Source organism: Bombyx mandarina, chromosome 10 (genome assembly GCF_030267445.1).
Source record: "Bombyx mandarina strain Sakado chromosome 10, ASM3026744v2".
NCBI lineage: Eukaryota > Metazoa > Arthropoda > Insecta > Lepidoptera > Bombycidae > Bombyx > Bombyx mandarina.
The window spans coordinates 11,577,596-11,597,561 of NC_143217.1; the positions used below are offsets into that span (position 1 = coordinate 11,577,596).

Sequence of the window (19,966 nt, forward strand, 5' to 3'; positions counted from 1 at the left end):
GTAAACAGGACGTTTACGATTCCGGTACCTATGTCTCACACATGTGCTGGTTATTCAACTTGGACACATGAAATAAGAGTTTACTAGAGGTCCCGCAGTAGTCGAAATTCGACTATAATTAATTGGGATTGTAAGTTTGTACACTATTATGATTGTATTTTATACTTCTATAATCACAAATTACGCCAAGACTACACTATAAAAAATATTAACAAAGACAAACAATATTTAATTTATTCTCAATTTGACAACAGACGTCAAGAACAAAAGTTTGACAATAAATAGTATGCATGCGTGTGTGCGTCAAATACATGGTATGTAGTGTGTGTAGTGTTTTCTTTAATTTATGTATCTTTTATGCATTATTTAAAAAAAAAAAATTGCATTGTGCACTTCTTCTCTATATTCTCTATAAGTGTGGAAAATTTTATACTCCTCCGTCCGCGCAATTTTCGTAAAAAAGGATACAAAGTTTTTGCTTCACGTAATAATATATAGATAATTATAGAGCTATGTGAACACGATCGGGTTCTGTGTGTGTATCAGTTGATACAACACGTAACGTGTACTTGCTTCGGCATTACTAAAGTACATTACTAAAATTGGAACGATACAGAGAAGATTAGCATGGCCCCTGCGCAAGGATGACACGCAAAATCGTGAAGCGTTCCACATTTTTAAAAAGTGTTATTTGATTATTGCGAAAAATAAAGAGTACACGTAAGAGTTATCGTACACGTAAGTCAAGTAAACAGCTTAGAACACACTCAAACACTGAACAACTGTAACTAGATTATAAGAATTGGTGATTGATATTCGAAACTCATAACTGCCTCTATATTTTTTAAAATAAATCTCGCGGAATTTCTAATTAATAATAAGATTTTGTGCGAAATGATTATCAGAACTAGAAGATAGTTTGCAGGCTGGCGATTTGACCGAATGGCGTTCAAAAATAAAATCCCGCTGCTAGGAGTGTTCCTTGTGTTTGCCGCGGATTTGGCGAATCGGCCGGCAAACTTCAATTGAAGGCGAAAGAGGTTTTCACCCATAGTAGTATGCAAGAAACTTTAAGGACGTCGATTAGCAACTCTTTCAAAATTCTAACGCTGAGTGACAGACCATAGATAAAATATAATGACAGACAACGCGTAGCTGAAAGCATAGATTATACACTTAATATTTGAGGTTGAAACCCGTGTGTGAATGAAATACTGCTCAGAAGTTCGTTTTACAGTTTATAGGCAGAAAACAGTTTAATTTGATTTACTAAACACAATCACTTGTCATTTCAATAATATCTAATACATAATTCATTAATCTGTGATGTAATATTTTTTCTCGTGTTCATAGATTCCGCTCGGCTATTGATTTACATTATATAGGAAAACTATCAGGAAAACCATAGTAAGCATGTGGTGAATGGTTTTTCACACACAGCACTAGCAAACGGGAGTCATCCCTAAGTAAAAAGACAGGCTGCCAGATTGAGGGATAAAATGCCATGATATAAAATTATGTTCTACGTTTTTAAAAGGTTAAAAGCCAATTAGATTGTTAATGTATACGATTTTAAGGTGCGTGTGGAATAAATAAGTGCTTCCTATACTGCAGTTTGAGTTCAATCCGCAACGACGAAAGTTGACAACATCTTTCCTAAAATGGTGACTCCGACATGAGAAATTAAGATGTCCCGTTGAAGCCACGGACATGTAATAACGCAATATAGAAGCCTGCTTACAATATGTCCACGGAGAACCACAGAAATAAATCGCAAATGTTCATTTCCTTCTTATGCCTGAACACTTTTTCGACAATTTAATTATCAATTCCGCAAGTATTAGTGAGTTCAATCCGCAACGATGACAGTTGACAACATCTTTCCTAAAAGCATATTACTTCTATGCATAGTTTACAAAGTGAACAGACGTTTACCAGCTATCAGTGCGCTATTGAGTAATATAATATTATAAAGAGGAAAGATTTGTTTGTTTGTTTGTTTCGAATAGGCTCCGAAACTACTGGACCGATTTGAAAAATTCTTTTTCCATTAGAAGCCGACATTGTTCCTGATGAACATAGGCTACTTTTTTAAATTTTTTTTTGTTTTTTTTTTGTTTCATGTGTGTTTAAATGTTTCCGAAGCGAAGCGAGGGCGGGTCGCTAGTTGAGTAATAAAACTATATTCTGATCTATACACTTTTTTTTCTATTAAACATTAAGTCCCCGACATACATATTCTCTGAATACATATTATTACATTTTAGTAAAGCTATTGAAATCATCGAAATAAGCACAGTAAATTTTTCATATTAAGTCTGCTAAGATAATGTCCGAATGATTTCTACTGATTACATTAGCTTTTCTGGAATATTTTATGGCGCCTAGTAAACTATTGTATACTAGCTGACCCGGCAGACTTCATAGTGCCTCAATCGATTAATAAGTTGTATAAAATTGTATAAAATAAACTTAAAACAAACAAAAGGAATCGGTCCGACGGGGGACACATCAAAGGAAAAACAAAATTGTCATTTTTATTTAATTCCGAGCATTTTCATATTTATCTACCTTTTAAACCTTCTCTGGACTTCCACAAAAAATTCAAGACCAAAATTTGCCAAATCGGTTCAGCCGTTCTCGAGTTTTAGCGAGACTAACGAACAGCAATTCATTTTTATATATAGGTATAAGTAGAGATTATTGATGCTAAAAGTATTTCAGTTTTTACTACATTACTGCCTTTGTAAGATAAAAATTGGTTGCTATAGAGTCAACAGCAGCTACGACTCCGTTATCATTCAACTTGTTTCAAGTTCTATTTAATTTAACTTGTTTTAAATTACTACACTTTAACGAGTTCGTGATAGCCTCGGAACTCGCAGGCGGGTTATTTAATCTCTTGAAGATACTATTATCTTAATTATATAAGCCTCTGTATAATTAGTATCTTTTAATACTGTATGCCGTTTGTCCGTTTGTGTATTGTGGCATTGTGCGATTAAAATTAATACGATAAACTATATAAACCATATTTTTAATAACGGAATCTGGTTGTATTATAACGCAACAAGTTTACGTTACACATTCTAACAATACTTGCTTTGTTATCGCAGCTGGTGTTAATAATCGCTAATGCGGTTATGTGGCTCAGATCTTTAGCCTTTTTAGCGTCTCTGAGCGAACGCATTGCAACGCACAACGAGTTGTTATCTCGACGAGCTGGCAACGCCGCGCAGTAGCACGGTCGGAACGAGCTTCGCCTGCTCTCGCGACGTTGCCGCTCCGTCCGACACCGGTCTCGGCGCTCTCGCCCTCGTTGCGCAGTCTCGCTAGAGCGCTTTCTAAATTACAACGTCAATTTCGATATGGAATCGAATTCGAATAGTTCCTGTGATATTGTCTATCCAAAATTAGAAGTCGATTTGGATAATGACATCATAAGTAGAAGAGAAGCGCGGCTCCAGTGGAATTCAGACATGACCATGCAGTTGATTCAGACACTGGAAAAGGAATGTCCGGAGTTGTGGGACACAAAACATCCATTGAACAGGGAGCGGTCTGCGCGTCAGTTGAAATTAGAGTACATGGCGGACATTTTCGGGACGACATCGGAAGAGATAAGCAGAAAAATACATAATTTGCGGACGCAATTGAACAATGAACTGCGGAAGATCAAAAAGAGGTCGATCGGGGAAGCTGTCGCCGCCGGAGGGAGCGGTTGGGAGTATTTTGAAGCCCTCTCGTTTCTACGTTCGCCCACTACAGATCCGCTCGACGTAATGGACGCAGTTAATGTCGAGGTACGTCATGTGTCTCGCAACTGGTTCCTTTATAAGCTTATCAGTACCCAATATTCATATAATATTCATTTTATATTCGCGTAACAACATTCTCGACGTCTCATTTCGAGCTAAAATAATATTTAAAAAAACCTTCATACTAATCAGTAAAAAAATCGATTTAATTAAAATTTTATCCGTAGTTTTGTCTAAACTACATAAATGTCACATCATTTGCATGTCATTAGTAAACAAAGTAGGTATATTGTAAAATCGGTCGTAGAATAAAGTAGGTAGCTGACGGCTTAGCGATGATTGTAATTTATTTTCATAAAGTAAACTGTGCTTGTTGTAAAATGCAATTTGATGGGCTCATACGAATTTACGAGCGTTGTCTAAATAAATAACTTTTATGGCCATTACAAAGTAGATATTATTATGTTCGTAGCTTCATATAGTTTAAAATTAAACTAATAGATTTAGGGTCAACACTGTCTTTTTAACGAGCTTGGATTGATATACTGAATATCAGACTTACATTTTATATTATTTATTTGTATTAATTTAATCTGTTTCTTTTGCCTACTTTTCTTTGTCGGGCAGACGACCTTGCTCATCTGGTCGAGAGTGATCACCGCCGCTTATGGACATCACAACGTCTCTGCCTGCGTACTTATTTAATATGGTTAATAGGTAATACCGAATACAAAAATGTAGATAAATAGCAATCATTGTTTTCAAAGTATTTCGCAAAGAAGTTAATTAAGAATATTTTAAATAGAAACAACCATGTGAAGTTATTTTTTAGACCAAAGACCTTGATTTGATTTATTATTAGTAGGTACTAACGAATGATTCTTTTAACTTGAATTTTTTATTTAGGGTATGGATATTTCATATTTTGTTCATTCTCGTATCAACAGTTAGCTGAATTTCAAGCGAAAGAAGAGCAAGAATTCGGAGCCGCCAGAGCGAAGAGTGCGTCAGCAACTACAGTACCAGTAGCTGCCTCTAGTCCGCCCATTAAACCCAAGAATAAGATGAGGGTAGCCGCCTCAGGGCCCCCACCCCTGCCATTGAGCGCGCATCCTTTGATGTGGCAGGAGGACGCAGTGCCGAAACTACGGCCCAGTCTTGACGCTGATGAATGTCAGGTAAGGGTTCCCAGTGAATGCTATGTTCGCTGCACATGAGAATGAGACCACGGGGCTACGACTAACAAAATATTTGAGGGCAATAGGACATCTAACTCACAGCTGGTTACACTGTCGACCCGCCGATGTATCGTAATACGAAATACGAAATCTGTACTATTTAGAATGAACGCGTACATAAGCAGAAACGAAGCTAAGACGTGCGAAGATATGGCGGCTGCAACCGTGATTAACTTTTATAAAAATCATCAGATATTTGGCGACTTCGTAGCTTCAGAACTAAGGACACTGCGTTCGAATGAGTCTCGCAAAAAACTGAAACGGATGATCCAGAAGGCGATCCTTCAGGTCGGCGAGGAGGAGGACGTGAATATAATCACTGGATAGCGGGCGGTCCGCTCCTACGAACGCTTTCTCCTCTCCGGTTGAAGCATGTATGAGCGGTAAACGAATCACATGATCGGTATGGAGCTTCGTTGCGAAGATAACACAGATAAATTTCCTAATCAAAATAAAACAGTATTACGAGAAAACTTCAGATGTGGAATTGGGCTATTGCTGAACTCGTTGTGACAGTACTAACCACGGAAATAGGTTCGAGAGGGTGCGTCTGGGATCCAGGATAATCCATTAATCAATGTAGAATTTTAGACATTAATGTGTATGCTTAATAAAGTAGGATAACACGTGTAGATGCTACTTTCAAATGTTTGTCTGCCTTAATTATATTTAGTATAAAATCAATTCAATAATTCCGTGTAAGTGATGTTTAATGGGGCTTTTAGTGAACTGTTTTACTGCCTGTAATAAACTTGTAACCATTAATTATTAATATTCTTCTTTTATTTCATTAATCGCCTTATCAACCGGTTAGATCCTTAACAAAATTAACGCCGGCTCTGGGTATATTTGTTCAAGTCAAACTTGTGTGCTTCTAACATCGATAGATATTATTGAAAAAAAAACCTAGTTCGAAGTTAACCTATGTGGAACATGAAGGAATTTATTTGTCGTCTAAAGATCTATTGTTGTCTAAAGATCTATGAGTTATAAACTTGTTCTCTATTAAAGAACTAAATAAAACTAAGTATGGTAAAAATGAACACTAATGATATAGTTTTCGTTTAAATAATTCTTAATTAAATTAAAATCCACGTATAATTAATTTAATTTATACGCGTAATGACCGTCGTGACCCTCAAAATCCTGATAACTATTCGAAATAAACTCAAAACATACAATATAAATGTTACTGACATTCGTATTGTACACGCATTCAAAGAATAGTCCGCAGTTGTATAGAAATATAATATTCCATTATTTCAAAATAAAATAAATAGTTGTTTTTTTCTTTTTAATAATCTGTTTCAATGTTACTTAGAGATAAGTCGAACCAATCACGAAAACGTGTCGAGCATTCTTAAAAAGGTAGCGCTAAAACCTTGTTCGGACTAGGCGAGTATTTTAGTCGAGTACCGAGTAATTTAGTAGCTAAATGTGTCTGAGCACCAAAAATTTTGTCGAGTAGATTAGAAAATAATTTAGTCAAGTCAATCCATTTTGTTCTATTTTTTCGGGCGAGTAGCGAGTAGCTTAGCCACTAAATTACTCGGTACTCCACTAAAATACTCGCCTAGTCCGAACAAGGCTTAAAGCACACTCGATTTATTAGCTGACTTTAAAAAGAATAGATTCTCAGTTCGATTGTGTATCTTAACTCCTAACTTTTTCTAGGTGTAGGTACCTACCCATGATTTTCTATTTTGGTTATTTGATGATTGGTTTTTTTTTTGCGTTGTCCGCAATAATTCCTTCGACTACATTCACGATATTCCCATACAATTTTTTTTGTCAGCAGAATTCGCGCTGTTCACGAAATATGGAATTACGAAAACGACTATTTATGTTTAGTTTAGTGAATCAAAATAATTTATCATTTAGCTTAGGCTGCTGCAAATAAATAAAAATAACAAACCGATTAATGTACCATTACAAATGGGTCAGCTTGGTTCTAATGGTTACCTACTTAACAATACCAGCAAGATGTGAATTTACGTATTTGATATAGACAGGCTTACGTGACGAATGTATAGTAACGCCTAAGCAGTTAAGTGAAGGAGTAATCCTGGCATCCATTATTGTCAAGCTAGTCTTGAGGTCATGAAAAATGCCAATAAACCCTTGAAACAAAACGAAACCCGCCGCCAAAGTATGTCTTTGAGTTTTATTGCAATGTCAGAGCGTGTTTTAATTGAATCATCGCAGCAGCTGCTCTTTAAAAAAATATTTTAACATGTACAAAGACAGGTTTTTTAATGGTAATTTTGTATTTATTATATATTTATTATTTATTTTGCGGTAGGCAGCGGCTTGGCTCTGCCCTTGGCATTGCTGAAGTCCATGGGCGACGGTACCCACTCACCATCAGGTGGGCCGTATGCTCGTCTGCATACAAAGGCAATAAAAAAAAAAATTTAAAAAACTTACAGGAAAGATATTTACAAATTACGATAGAGTTTCCCTGTTCAAATAAAAGATATAAAAACGATATAAATATACATACCGAGGGGTGAAAGGTAATTTTGTTTGAGCGATATTTTTGCAACTTTACACCGCAGCCATTTAAAGCCTAAAATTTTGAAAAAATATCGTACCAAAAATCTTCTTCAGTTATTTCAATGGAGTAGTTTGTTGAAGTTCAATTAAAACTATCGAACTGTTGATTCTAATACCAATTAAACGAGACCTTTCATTACAAAGATAAATGCGGCGTATTAGGCGTAATGTCGCTTAAGCCAAATAGTCTTTCACCCCTCGATATACATATATAGACAGATGCATAATGGACTATCTTTACCTACAGACACAGCCAACTGAGTCGCCGGATCTTCTCAGTGGGTCGCTTTTCCGATCCGGTGGTATATCCTGTCAAGCACTGCTCTTGCTAGGGTGAGTGTTAACAACGTCGTCAGGTTTTAGCCCCGTGAGTTCACCTACTTGTTCGGTGAATCTAGAGGTTACTACAATAGGTAGGAAAAAAGACTATCTTATTATTAAACACGGTATACCGTCTAGCACTACGAGTAGGTAACACTCAATCATAATAGGGTTTTGTGCAATCGAAAAATACATTCGAATCGAAAGATGTAAGCGGGCTGAGAGTTGACATGTCCATAGCACAAAAAATAAATCAACACATGTCTTACGATAACCAGTATTTATTACAAGTATAACATATTTAACTGGTGGTAGGACCTCTTGTGAGTCCACGCGGATAGGTACCACCGCCTTGCCTATTTCTGCCTTGAAGAGTAATGCGTTTCGGTTTGAAGAGTAGGGCAGCCGTTGTAACTATACTGAGATCTTAGAACTTATATCTCAAGGTGGGTGGCACATTTACGTTGTAGATGTCTATGGTCTCCAGTAACCACTTAACATCAGATGGGCTGTGAGCTCGTCCACCAATCTAAGCAATAAAAAAAAATTATCTATTAGGAGTTCCTTAAGTAATTATTAAAAGTAAATTTTGATTTTAAAATTATTTTCAAATATAATAAATGCGTAGCGTCGTTAGAAACCGTTTTTTGTTGTTTTGTTTATTATTTTAATGCGATTAATTAAAAAAAAAGAAGCTTATTCAAAGCGCTATTGAAATAATTTGGAAATATTTTATCGGACTCAACTGACAAAATCGTACGAGTTTCTTCAAAAGGTCATACGCGTGACGTCACGACACCCTCTCACACGCGTACCTGCCTCACGAAGCGTTTCAATTAAGCTATATGTACATACATATACATAGCAATTTGAAGTACCGTACATTAGATGAGGGTCAATAGGTGCTGTATATTTCGTATTACCAACACTAATTGCTTAACATGACGTAAGGGAATGTCAAATCGTTCGGCAAACGATTTTAGGGATCCAGGTAACCGTACTAGTCGAACTCGGCAAAGAGTTCGACGTGCAACCTAACCTAAACATCATCCCGCTGAGTTTCTCGCCGAATCTTCTCAGCGGGTCGCGACTCTGATCCGGTAGTAGATTAATTCGTGAAGCAACTACTCTTGAGTTTTTAGGTCTCCTTTGGAGGCGCTCGGGTAGCTATTAGCAAATCCCACCCCTCCTGGCTGAGCCCTTGCTCGCCCACCTGCCCTGGTAAAACTGGAAAGGCCTCCGGGCCACCAGTTATTTCTCAAACATAAAAAAAAAAGATTTTAGGGAAATTGGCAGAATCGTCTTAAAATCAAAGTCTAAGTATAGAAACTATATATTTAAGCATGTTTTAGGTATTTTTATTAAACTTACATATTTAATATTTATGTATAATATGATTAATATTCTATGTGTTTAGGTATTAAATTTATAATTTTATATAGGTATTTAAATACTCTTTGTATAGCATCTATTTATTCTTAAATTTATCAATCAATGCTACGACTAAGGTCTTTTCTGTGTCACCCTTGGTTGACTGATAGTAAATGCCTTAGGCATAGGAACTGGGCAGAAGGGTGGAGAAAGTCGCGGATCTCCGGGCAGCTTTGGTTAATCAATCGTCCCAACTGCATCTACACGATACGTTCGACCTCATACGGGACACCAAACGGTCTCTAAGCTACAAGAGCTAGAGTTGAGAAGTTTTGCGTCATCCACCGTTTTTTTTCCTACCAAAGCTGATGATAGCCTTGAGAAGCTATTTCAGCGTAACCTTAACTAGTAGGTGAGCTCACGGGGCTCAAACCGGAGTGATGCTAACACTGACCTTAGCAAGAGCAGTGCTTCGCAGAATCTACCACCGGATCGGAAACGCGCCTCACTGAGAAGATCCGGCGAGAAACTCAATGGGCTATGTCTATGGGTTAATTCGCTCGTCAAGCCCTTCGTCGCAAGCGAAGGGTTCGACGAGGACGGTGATCGGGCTTGTGGTACCTAGAAGCACCGTTAATGGATCGGGAAAATCCGTAATGACGTGTTTTGGGCGACGTCGACATCCACCGTACATATTTGACCTTGCAACAACAGACTCCTACTTCTTCCAAAAGCTGGACAACTTCATGGCAGGGAAAAAAATCAATACCCGGTAGTACCAAGCATCTGAAGAGTTTGTTAGCTCATAGTTCACCTAATTTCTTTAATAAGGACATTAAAAAATTACATTGATAGAAAAGAACTAATATATACATTGATAGAAAAGAACTAAACTAATTTTTTTTTTTTACTTTAACTTTCTGTTTAGTAAACTGCAATTTCATAGGTAAAGACCTAATATTATTTTGGTGTCATCACGTTCTGGTGTCTGACTTAGATAATTTAGATTATACTAATGGGAAGCGATGCGAGGCGTTGCTTTATTATTTAGTTCCTTTTTTTTTTGACGTAATGAAAAAATCTCTGATGGAACGGCAGAATTGATGTTGAAATATAGTTAGTTGGGTTACTATGATTGGGTAATTTTATTTATTTATTTAATTAAGACCTTAAGACCAGTATTTTTTTTGTATTTATAAAAATATTTTATTTGCTAGTAAAAAAGAGCTATTAAATTTGATCCTAATGAACTAATTGTTTCCAATAAATATAATTTAGTATAGCTAGATTTTGTTAAAAAAGCCATTGGTCATAAGAAAAACAAATTGAACAAGTTTGACAACCCTGAACTACTTTTACTATTTCCAAATGTCAGCAAAGGGTCATTATGAACAGCAGTTTGTTGACAAAAGTTCGATCAGTCGATAACATAGACTAGTTACTATCACCCCTTATTTGTTCACAAGTGTGAAACCCCTGACGAGCGCTTCGACTGCATTAAACCGGATTAAGCTGGTAAAGAGCGAATGTGATACATCTCGGAAAAGTTTTTTATAGCCTGATGCTTTGGTAAGTGAAATAGAATTTTCTGGAAAATTATTATATCAATTTCAACTTTTTGACGCTCTTTAATGGCGGCGACGGCCACTTGATTACGGATCCTCCCGATCCATTAACGGTGCTTTTAGCACCGTTGAGGTATCAAGCACCGGTCACCGTCCTCGTCGAACCCGTCGCTTGCGGCGAAGAGCTCGGCGAGTAAATTAGCCCACTGAGTTTTTCGCCGGATCTTCTCAGTGGGTCGCGTTTCCGATCCAGTGGTAGATTCTGTGAAGCACTGCTCTTGCTAGGGCCAGGGTTACCAACACTCCCGATTTGAGCCTCATGAGTCTACATGTCAAGAAGAAGCTGAAATAGCCTCTCAGGGCCATCAGCATAGGTAGAATACTAACATAGCATGAAAATGGGTAGGTGCCACAAAAGTTAAGCAAAGGAAAAATATACACTTCAAAATGTTATGAAATAGAATTTCAAGTGATATGGCATTAATTTTAAGCAGTAGGTAATAAACATTAAAATTTTGCAGTTTCCTTGGAACTGTGTTCTTCAAACGAGGTTTTAAAAGACTACTTAGAAGTAAGCAGCGGTTTGATTGTGCACCTGATATTGGGGATTTCCGGAAGCAACAGTGATTACTCACCATTGGTTGGGCCGCAACTTCATCTGTAGCTGATAACAAAAAAGTAAATTTGTCAATGTTTTCTGTGAAAGAAACCCTACAATACTTCATGATTCCCGTGGTGTGCTAAACTTCGAAAATTTTTCACTATTTGAAGCTATTATATAATTTGTGATCGTAAATATATATTTTTTATTGCTTCGGTGGGTGGACGTACTCACAGCCCACCTGGTGTTAAGTGGTCACTGGAGCCCATAAACATCTACAACGTAAATGCCGCCACCTACTTTGAGATAAGAGCTCTAATATCTCAGTATAGTTACGACGGCTGCCCCACTCTTCAAACCGAAACGCATTACTGCTTTACGGCAGAAATAGGCAGGTACCTACCCGTGCGGACTCATAAGAGGTCTTACCACCAGTAATTACGCAAATTTATAATTTTGCGAGTTTGGTTTTTATTACACGTTGTTATTACTTTACCGTGGATGTCAATCGTGAACATATTTGTTAAGTACGTATTTCATTAGAAAAATTGGTACCCGCCTGCGGGATTGGAACACCGTTGCATCGCTAGATACGAATGCTCCGGACCTCTTATCCTTTATGTGCCACGACGTCGAATCTGTTTTAAAACTGTACAAAGAAGCGCTCGTAAAACGCGACGTTACACAGACCTCGTGCGAACATTCCATATTAAGTTTACTTCGGACAACAAAGCATAACGTAAATAAGAAACGGCATCTTTATTTTTAATATTTTTATCCAAATCTTTTACTGTTTTCGAATTCCTATATTATTTACAATTTAGAGTTTGAAACCGGAAAATTTCGGATGTAAAATAGGATCTAGTTACTTTCGAAGTATATCGTTGATATTGTAAGATGATAAATACACTACTAATGTTCATTGCGTGAACTGTTCAAAGTTTATTGTATCGTAATGTTTTGTTGGCTTTATGATATCTCTAGTAAAAATGCATCTTGTTGAAACGGAGTTAAAAAGTGCAGTCATTGATACAGGGTAACCAATCATACAAACCACAATATGGTGATCGTAACTCATGGATACTTGAAATAGGCCGCAAGTCAAAGAAACGCTAAGAACTTTATTGAAACCTCGCCTGAAGTGAAACATGGTATGGAATCAGTCTGGGGTAGTTAATTCTAAAACTGATCGGCACGATGGAAAAAAGGCCACGCTGGGGTGTTTTTTCACTCCATTATGCTGTTTAAACTAGTGATTACTGGAAAAAAGGAACGGACTGAAAGGAACTAAGAAAAAATACGTTGGTCTTTCTTTTTATGATTGAAGTATTACTGGCCTGGAGACCTTTCCAGTTTCGCCAGGACAGATGGGCGAGCAGCAAAGGCTCAGCCAGGAGGGGTGGGATTTGCTAACAGCTGTCCGAGCGCCTCCAAACAAGATCTAACAACTCAAGAGCAGCTGCTTTGCGAATGAAGCTACTACCGGATCGGAATCGCGACTCGCCGAAAAGATCCGTCGAGAAACTCAGCGGGCTGATACATGGGTTGGGTTGCACGTCGAACTCTTTGCCGAGTTCGACGAGTACGGCTACCAGGATCCCTAAGGCTGCTCCTAGTGAATACAAGAGTTATTGGATCTGATGGATCCGTAAGGACGTGATGTTGGTCTGACCAGGTACGCACCATCCTCGATCCCATTGTCTACAATGACATCGTGAGTACAAAACGCATGGATGGAGGTGGTCACTGCCAATACGTAAAACGACTATTATTGACACAAATAAAATAAATAAAACTCTTATTTGTATGTTTTTATTTAGACGCCTGTAGGATTAGGTTGGAAGTTTAATTTCTTTGACGTTTCGTGAACGGTTTTTATTTAATATACCTAGATTTACTGAAATTATTGTGAGCGGGATTCATATTTTACCTGGATTCCGGTTTTCTTTACACAAAAGGTGCTGCTACAATAATGTGGGATAGCAGTATAATACACACACACTTGACTATGGCCAATAAATAATCTAAACAAACTGATTCGTACAGGATAATTATATTTTATATAAATAAATAAAAAAAAACAATCTAACTTACTGAGAATGGTTCAACTGTTGTCACTCAGCACGTCATTAGGGGAGACAAAAACGATCGTAGTGTGAAGTACCTACGATGACAGAACCAGTCACAGCAGAATAGGGCTGTCAAGCGAAGATAACAATCAAATAATAAATCATATTAAAATGACGATACCAAATTAAAGAAAAATATTACAAGTTATAGTTTAAAAATCTTTTATTGCGTACGTGAATGAGTGAGGACATGGTACCTCTGGTGTAAAGTAGTTTTTAAAGCCCATAGATATCAGAAGGTATATATCGCAACCCTTATTGAAACACAAGGTCAACCCTTCAAGCTGAATCAGAAATAGGAAGAATGGAGGCACTCACCGTGTGGGTTTACAAGCCCATCATTGATTACGTAAATTCATAGACTTTGATTTTTACTAAGTGATGTCAAGCATGTACTTCCTTTTTTTTTTTTTTTTAATTGCTTAGATGAGTGGACGAGCTCACAGTCCACCTGGTGTTAAGTGGTTACTGGAGCCCATAGACATCTACAACGTAAATGCGCCACCCATCTTGAGATATAAGTTCTAAGGTCTCAATTATAGTTACAACGGCTGCCCCGCCCTTCAAACCGAAACGCATTACTGCTTCACGGCAGAAATAGGCAGGGTGGTGGTACCTACCCGTGCGGACTCACAAGATGTCCTACCACCAGTAATTACGCAAATTATAATTTTGCGGGTTTCATTTTTATTACACGATGTTATTCCTTCACCGTGGAAATCAATCGTGAACATCTGTTGAGTACGTATTTCATTAGAAAAATTGGTACCCGCCTGCGGGATTCGAACACCGGTGCATCGCTCAACACGAATGCACCGGACGTCTTATCCGTTAGGCCACGACTACTTCAATAGTTCCTTCCTTCCTTCAATAGTCCTGGGAAAGTTCATAGCAAATAAATTCACTGATATGGGTATGTCGGAGTGGTGACTAAATTACCATAATCTTGGGCACCCATAATGGGCTCAATACCGAAATCCAGTCGAGAAATTAATGTATTTGGTATTTCCCACAAGAACTACGATAAACTCCGTAATAATAGAATGGAGCATAGTCCTCTTGCCAGTTTTATTTCATTTTACCCCACCTAGACTCTTCGCGAACGTTGGTATCTCGCTGAACAATTTCACTCGTTATCCGAATTCGGCAAAATATAACCGATCAAGAAACAAAAAGCAATTATGACTAATAAGGCATTGTAGAAAGTTAAAGTTAATCGAACCCGATCATTCATGACATGTGCACGTGACGATGATTGAGAAAAATCTACGTCATTACATTTTATATCTTAATTTATAGTCCTGACAACACCGTAATACAAAACAAGATGTCACTGAAGACACTTAATAGTTAGAAGAATAGAATAATTAAATTATGATTTATGTGGTAAGATGTACTTGTGTGTGTACTTTGTTTGGAAGTAAATAAATCATCGAATTTTTTTCAATGTAATTTCTCGTTCTTACGTATATAATACTCGTTAACTTATATATTTTTCGTTTTATATTATAAAAATCGAAAGCCTAATATAATTCTGGAATACCAGAGTTGTATTGAGAATACCTGAGGTCGAAATTTTAAAGCAACAAGATGGCTTTTTGCCTGCCAAAACCTTACCATTCAAAGTATAGGTAACATTGTTGTGTTTTGCATTAAAGCTTTTGTTACAAAGTTAATATAAAACATAGCCAAAGCTGAGTATCATAAACAAAATGCTCAAGATATTATCTAGTTAAAAACAACAAAATCACTGACCTCAATGAATCTCATTTTTATATATAGGTAATTTGATTTAAAATTTGCATAATAACATATTATGATCATGAACCAGCGTACATACCGCTATTCCTTTTTCAAAATAATGGAGTTAATGGAATACAAAAAAGCTACGTTTTTCATTTCATTTTTTTACTGGTGGTAGGACCTCTTGTGAGTCCGCGCGTATAGATACCACCGCCCCGCCTATTTCTGCCGTGAAGCAGTAATGCGCTTCGGTTTGAAGGATGGGGCAGCTGTTGTAACTGTACTGAGACCTTAGAACTTCTATCTCAAGGTCTGCGGCGCATTTACGTTGTAGATGTCTATGAGTTCCAGTAACCACTTAACACCAGGTGGGCTGTGAGCTCGTCCACACATCAAGGCAATAAAAAAAAAAAAATTAAAATCAAGAAGAACATACGCATTTTACATATTTATTTCAAATTTTAAATATTGTTAGTCGCGTTTCGTGACAAAGCTTCATGAATGCTGTTGACATGTTATTCGTCGCGGCGAAAGACTTTAATAATGGAGTTGTTGAATTGAATAATGGCGGTCGATAAATTTAATTGTATCGTTATTTATCGAAATAATGAAGACATAATAATATTTTAGTTTTATGCTTTTGTACAAAACATTATAGACCGTCTGTCGTATTACGCAAAAAAAATAGTTTGTAAATTTTATAAGTAAATAAATGGTTACAATTCTTTTTGTTATGGATGATAACGGCTTCGTTAACTTACAAATCTAGAAAAATAATAACTTTCAACTGACTATACAGAAATGTGTCCTTTTTTTTTGTTACACTAATTTTGTTTCAGAGGGTATTTATATGAGAATGATTCCACATACAATATCACATTTTTCCTGATGGCGGACCCAATGATGAGCTCAAACATGAAAGATAGTTTATGGTGGGCAGAGGCTTGGCTCTGCCCCTGGCATTGCTGACGTCCATGAGCGACGGTGACCACTTACCATCAGGTGGACCGTATGTTCGTCTGCCTAGTTAAGTTATAATGAAGGTAGGCGACAGACGCTTCTCCGCATTCGTTTGAGAGCGTTGATCCACGCATCAGCTGATCTTGTTTGTCTTTTTCGCACAGTAGATTGAACTGTAAATACAAATTGTGATTTGCATATATGTTTTAAAATAAAGTGTAATCAATAATTATCGGCATTTAAAAATAATCGTAACATATTTCTGGCAACAATAGAGCAGAGGAACAATGTAATATTTAGGAATTATTAGGTTAGATTGTGATATAGGATATAGGATTACCTGGCAAATTAATCAGTGAAGCAGCAACTTACAGCTTACCTCAAGATTCACAACATTGAATGATTTTTGTTTTACAAACCTAGTTTCGAAGCTTTTCATTGAAGTCGTAAACGAATTTTCGAAGTAGTAATTCATTCAGCTCCAAGCCTATAAAAGATAAGTGTCTTTTATCAAAATCCCAGTGGCCTCGTGTTACGCAATTACCGTTTTTTTATTATTTTCATTCATTCCTATGACACGCCGCATTTTAATCTGTTCTCCAAAGCATTTTGTTCGGGCCCCGTCAACCGAGACCGGGTCGGGTAATGTTCCGGTTGTCCGTCTCGTTTCGTCTCGTGCCGAATTGTATTGTCTGTCTCCGTCTTGTCACCGCGTGGTTCCTTTGTACCTTGGACGGTGATTAGGGGCCTTGGCACGTTCCTGAGAAACGGCAGATGTCAGAAGTTCGCTTGTTGTTCGCTACGGACTCCGAACTTTTGATAATGTTGAAAATTAACTCAGCTGCTATAAGCGAGATTAGGTTATTTTATGAGGTTTGCGTAAAAATTTTTATTGAGTTCTCTCCGACTATATCTAGAAACTTTTCTTAGTGTATGTCGTCTTTTTTTTCCTATTTACTGGTAGCCTAAGGGGCTATTCCAGCTGCACTGTGACTGATAAGGACTTGACCTGAGAGGATATGCTAACACTGGCCCCAGCAAAGAGCAGTGCTTCGCGGAATCGGCTACCGGATCGCAATCGCGATCCATGGAGAAAATCCGACGAGAAACTTAGTGAGTACGGGGTCTTTACTCTTGCTAAGGTATCTTATAAACCCGCACGCTTAGGTGCCTCTGCCTATTTCAGCCGCGAAGCAATAATACGTTCCGATTCGAAGAGTGTGATAGACTTTATGCTAAGCTTCCGAGCGCTATGACATGGAAAGTATTAAGAGGCTTGGCTCTGCCCCTGGCATTGCTGAAGTCCATGGGCGACGGTAAACACTCACCATCAGACGGGCCGTATGCTCGTCTGCCTACAAGGGCAATAAAAAAATAGTCTTAGACCTCATGTCTCAAGATGGATAGCGTAATTCATGATATAGGCTTCTGTCACAACTTAACACTGGGTGAGCCGAGCAACCGTCTATGAATTAAATAAATAAATGAAAAGAACCTTGACAAAATCACTTCTCCGTTTAGTAGTGACATTCATGCCTGCTTGGCGTGTAGGTCGGGGTCAATGAGAATTCAGTTCACACGAATTCTATTTTAACATAACACTGATGGCCATTAGGTACGCACAATACTCGAAAATAAATCTCTATACGAGTAATATACACAACGAATATGTCAAAACAATGAAAATCGATAGCACTTGATGCATTTAAACATTTAAAACGATCGAAGAATGTAAAAGTTTTCATAACTCGTTCGCCTCGCGATGGATTTGAACTGCCCAACAATGCAATACTGAACAAGTGTACATGTTGAGCACTCTAGATTCAGCTGGGTTAGGGGCCTAATACAGGAGGCTCCTGTCCTGGTGAAACTGGAAAAGCCTCCGGGCCACCAGTAATACTTCAATAATAAAAATAATAATACAGAAAGCAGTTATCCTTGTTACTGCGCACATTGTGAGGAGGATTCTCACTCTGGAGTCCTAACCACTGGTGGCTTGTGTCGTAGACACCGCCATCGGCGGCAATCTATTTCAATATAGTAGGTATTTAAAAAATATATTGTGTAATTAATTAAATTTTAATAAAACATAGTAGAATAATAATAATAATATAACTACTAATAATAATAACTAGAGGTCCGGCAGTAGTCGAAATTCGACTATAATTAATTGGAATTGTTAGTTTATACACTATTATGATTGTATTTTATACTTCTATAATCACAAATTTCGCCAAGACTACACTATACAAAATATTAACAAAGACAAACAATATTTAATCTATTCTCAATTTGACAACAGACGTCAAGAACAAGAGTTTGACAATAAATAGTATGCATGCGCGTGTGCGTCAAATACATGGTATGTAGTGTGTGTAATGTTTTCTTTATTGATTTAATGTATCTTTTATGCATTATTTAAAAAAAATATTAGCATTGTGCACTTCTTTTCTATATTCTCTATAAGTGTGGAAAATTTCATACTTCTCCGTCCGCGCAATTTTCGTAAAAAGGGATACAAAGTTTTTGCTTCACGTATTAATATACATATATAGATAACAACTACCAATTTCAATTGTCAAAGACATTTTCAAAACAAAAATTCCAAATAACGAACACCCAAACAAAAGAAAATAGCACGGTAATAAACTTAGCGCCTCCCATTTCGTTATAATGCTGTCGGGCCCACCCACGGCGGATCCCCTCTTGTGCGATGCTGCGAATTCCACGAAACAGTCGATGTAAATGACTAATGCATTGTACATAGTCACAAGCACTGTAACGTCACATAAGGTACACGAGCGCTTATTGGAATGTCACAGCCCTCAGACACAGCCCACTGAGTTTCTCGCCGGATCTTCTCAGTGGGTCGCGTTACCGATCTGGTGGTAGATTCTGCGAAGCAGGGCTCTTGCTAGGGTTTGTCTTAGCAACGTCGTCAGGTTTGAGCCCCGTGAGCTCACCTACTAGTTAAGGTTACGCTGATATAGCCTCTCAAGGCCCTCAGCTTAGGTAGGATAAAAAAAAAGGAATGTCACAAAGCCGATATGGATTTAAAATTGAAAAATACGTCGTGGCCTAAAGGATAAGATGTCCGGTGCACTCGTAACTAGCGATATAGGTACCGGTGTTCGAATCCCGCTGGCAGGCACCAATTTATCTAATGAAATACGTACTTAACCAATGTTAACAATTGACTTTCACAATCAAGGAATAACATCGTGTAATAAAAATCAAACCAGCAAAATCATAATTTGCGTAATTACTGGTGGTAAGACCTATTGTGAGTCCGCACGGGTAAATACCACTACCCTGTCTATTTCTGCCGTGAAGCGGTAATGCGTTTCGGTTTGAAGGGCGGGGCATTACCTACTGTAAAAATTGAGATCTTAGAACTCTTATCTCAAGTAGATGGCGGCAATTACGTTATAGATGTCTATGGGCTCCTCTTCCACTCACCTAAGCAATAATATAATAATATATTTATACTATTGATAGTAAATTCTAATCCAGCCCTGGCAGTTAAAGCACCAATTTCCCGAACATTCCTGACGTGAAGCATCCGTGCTTTCCGGTCTGAAGGGAGCAGCCACACTTGTGACAACACAATCAAGATTACGAAAACGTCTTTCAATCTGTCTACATTTATGTAATTATGGGGCTTACAGCTGAACACCAGATGTGCATCTTATTGTTAGTTAAAAAAAAACCATAAAAATAAATA

The 19,966-nt window shown here is 37.5% G+C and overlaps 1 protein-coding gene, 1 long non-coding RNA gene and 1 other non-coding gene across 3 annotated transcripts; all 3 read left to right on the forward strand.

Annotated features, from left to right (window-relative positions):
• Positions 1–570: 570 nt before the first annotated feature.
• Positions 571–679, forward strand: LOC149502235 (U6 spliceosomal RNA). The gene has a single exon (XR_016323729.1). It is a non-coding gene; the product is annotated as a U6 spliceosomal RNA (small nuclear RNA).
• A 2,622-nt stretch (positions 680–3,301) lies between these two features.
• LOC114243228 (uncharacterized) lies at positions 3,302–5,768 on the forward strand. The gene is made up of 3 exons (XM_028174634.2): positions 3,302–3,803; positions 4,706–4,936; positions 5,189–5,768. The coding sequence occupies exons 1-3, from the start codon at positions 3,369–3,371 to the stop codon at positions 5,321–5,323; spliced, it is 801 nt and encodes a 266-aa protein (XP_028030435.1). The 5' UTR covers positions 3,302–3,368; the 3' UTR covers positions 5,324–5,768.
• Positions 5,769–10,538: 4,770 nt separating this feature from the next.
• Positions 10,539–13,180, forward strand: LOC149502236 (uncharacterized). Its single transcript, XR_016323724.1, has 3 exons — positions 10,539–10,813; positions 11,331–11,487; positions 12,446–13,180. It is a non-coding gene; the product is annotated as an uncharacterized LOC149502236 (long non-coding RNA).
• The last annotated feature ends 6,786 nt before the right edge of the window (positions 13,181–19,966 follow it).

Excerpts from the sequence above, each read along its gene's own strand:
- LOC114243228 (XM_028174634.2), top strand. The coding sequence starts at position 3,369 with ATGGAATCGAATTCGAATAGTTCCTGTGATATTGTCTATCCAAAATTA. Across the intron at positions 3,804-4,705 it reads TGGACGCAGTTAATGTCGAG|TTAGCTGAATTTCAAGCGAA; the intron begins GTACGTCATGTG and ends TCGTATCAACAG. Across the intron at positions 4,937-5,188 it reads TTGACGCTGATGAATGTCAG|ATATTTGGCGACTTCGTAGC; the intron begins GTAAGGGTTCCC and ends AAAAATCATCAG.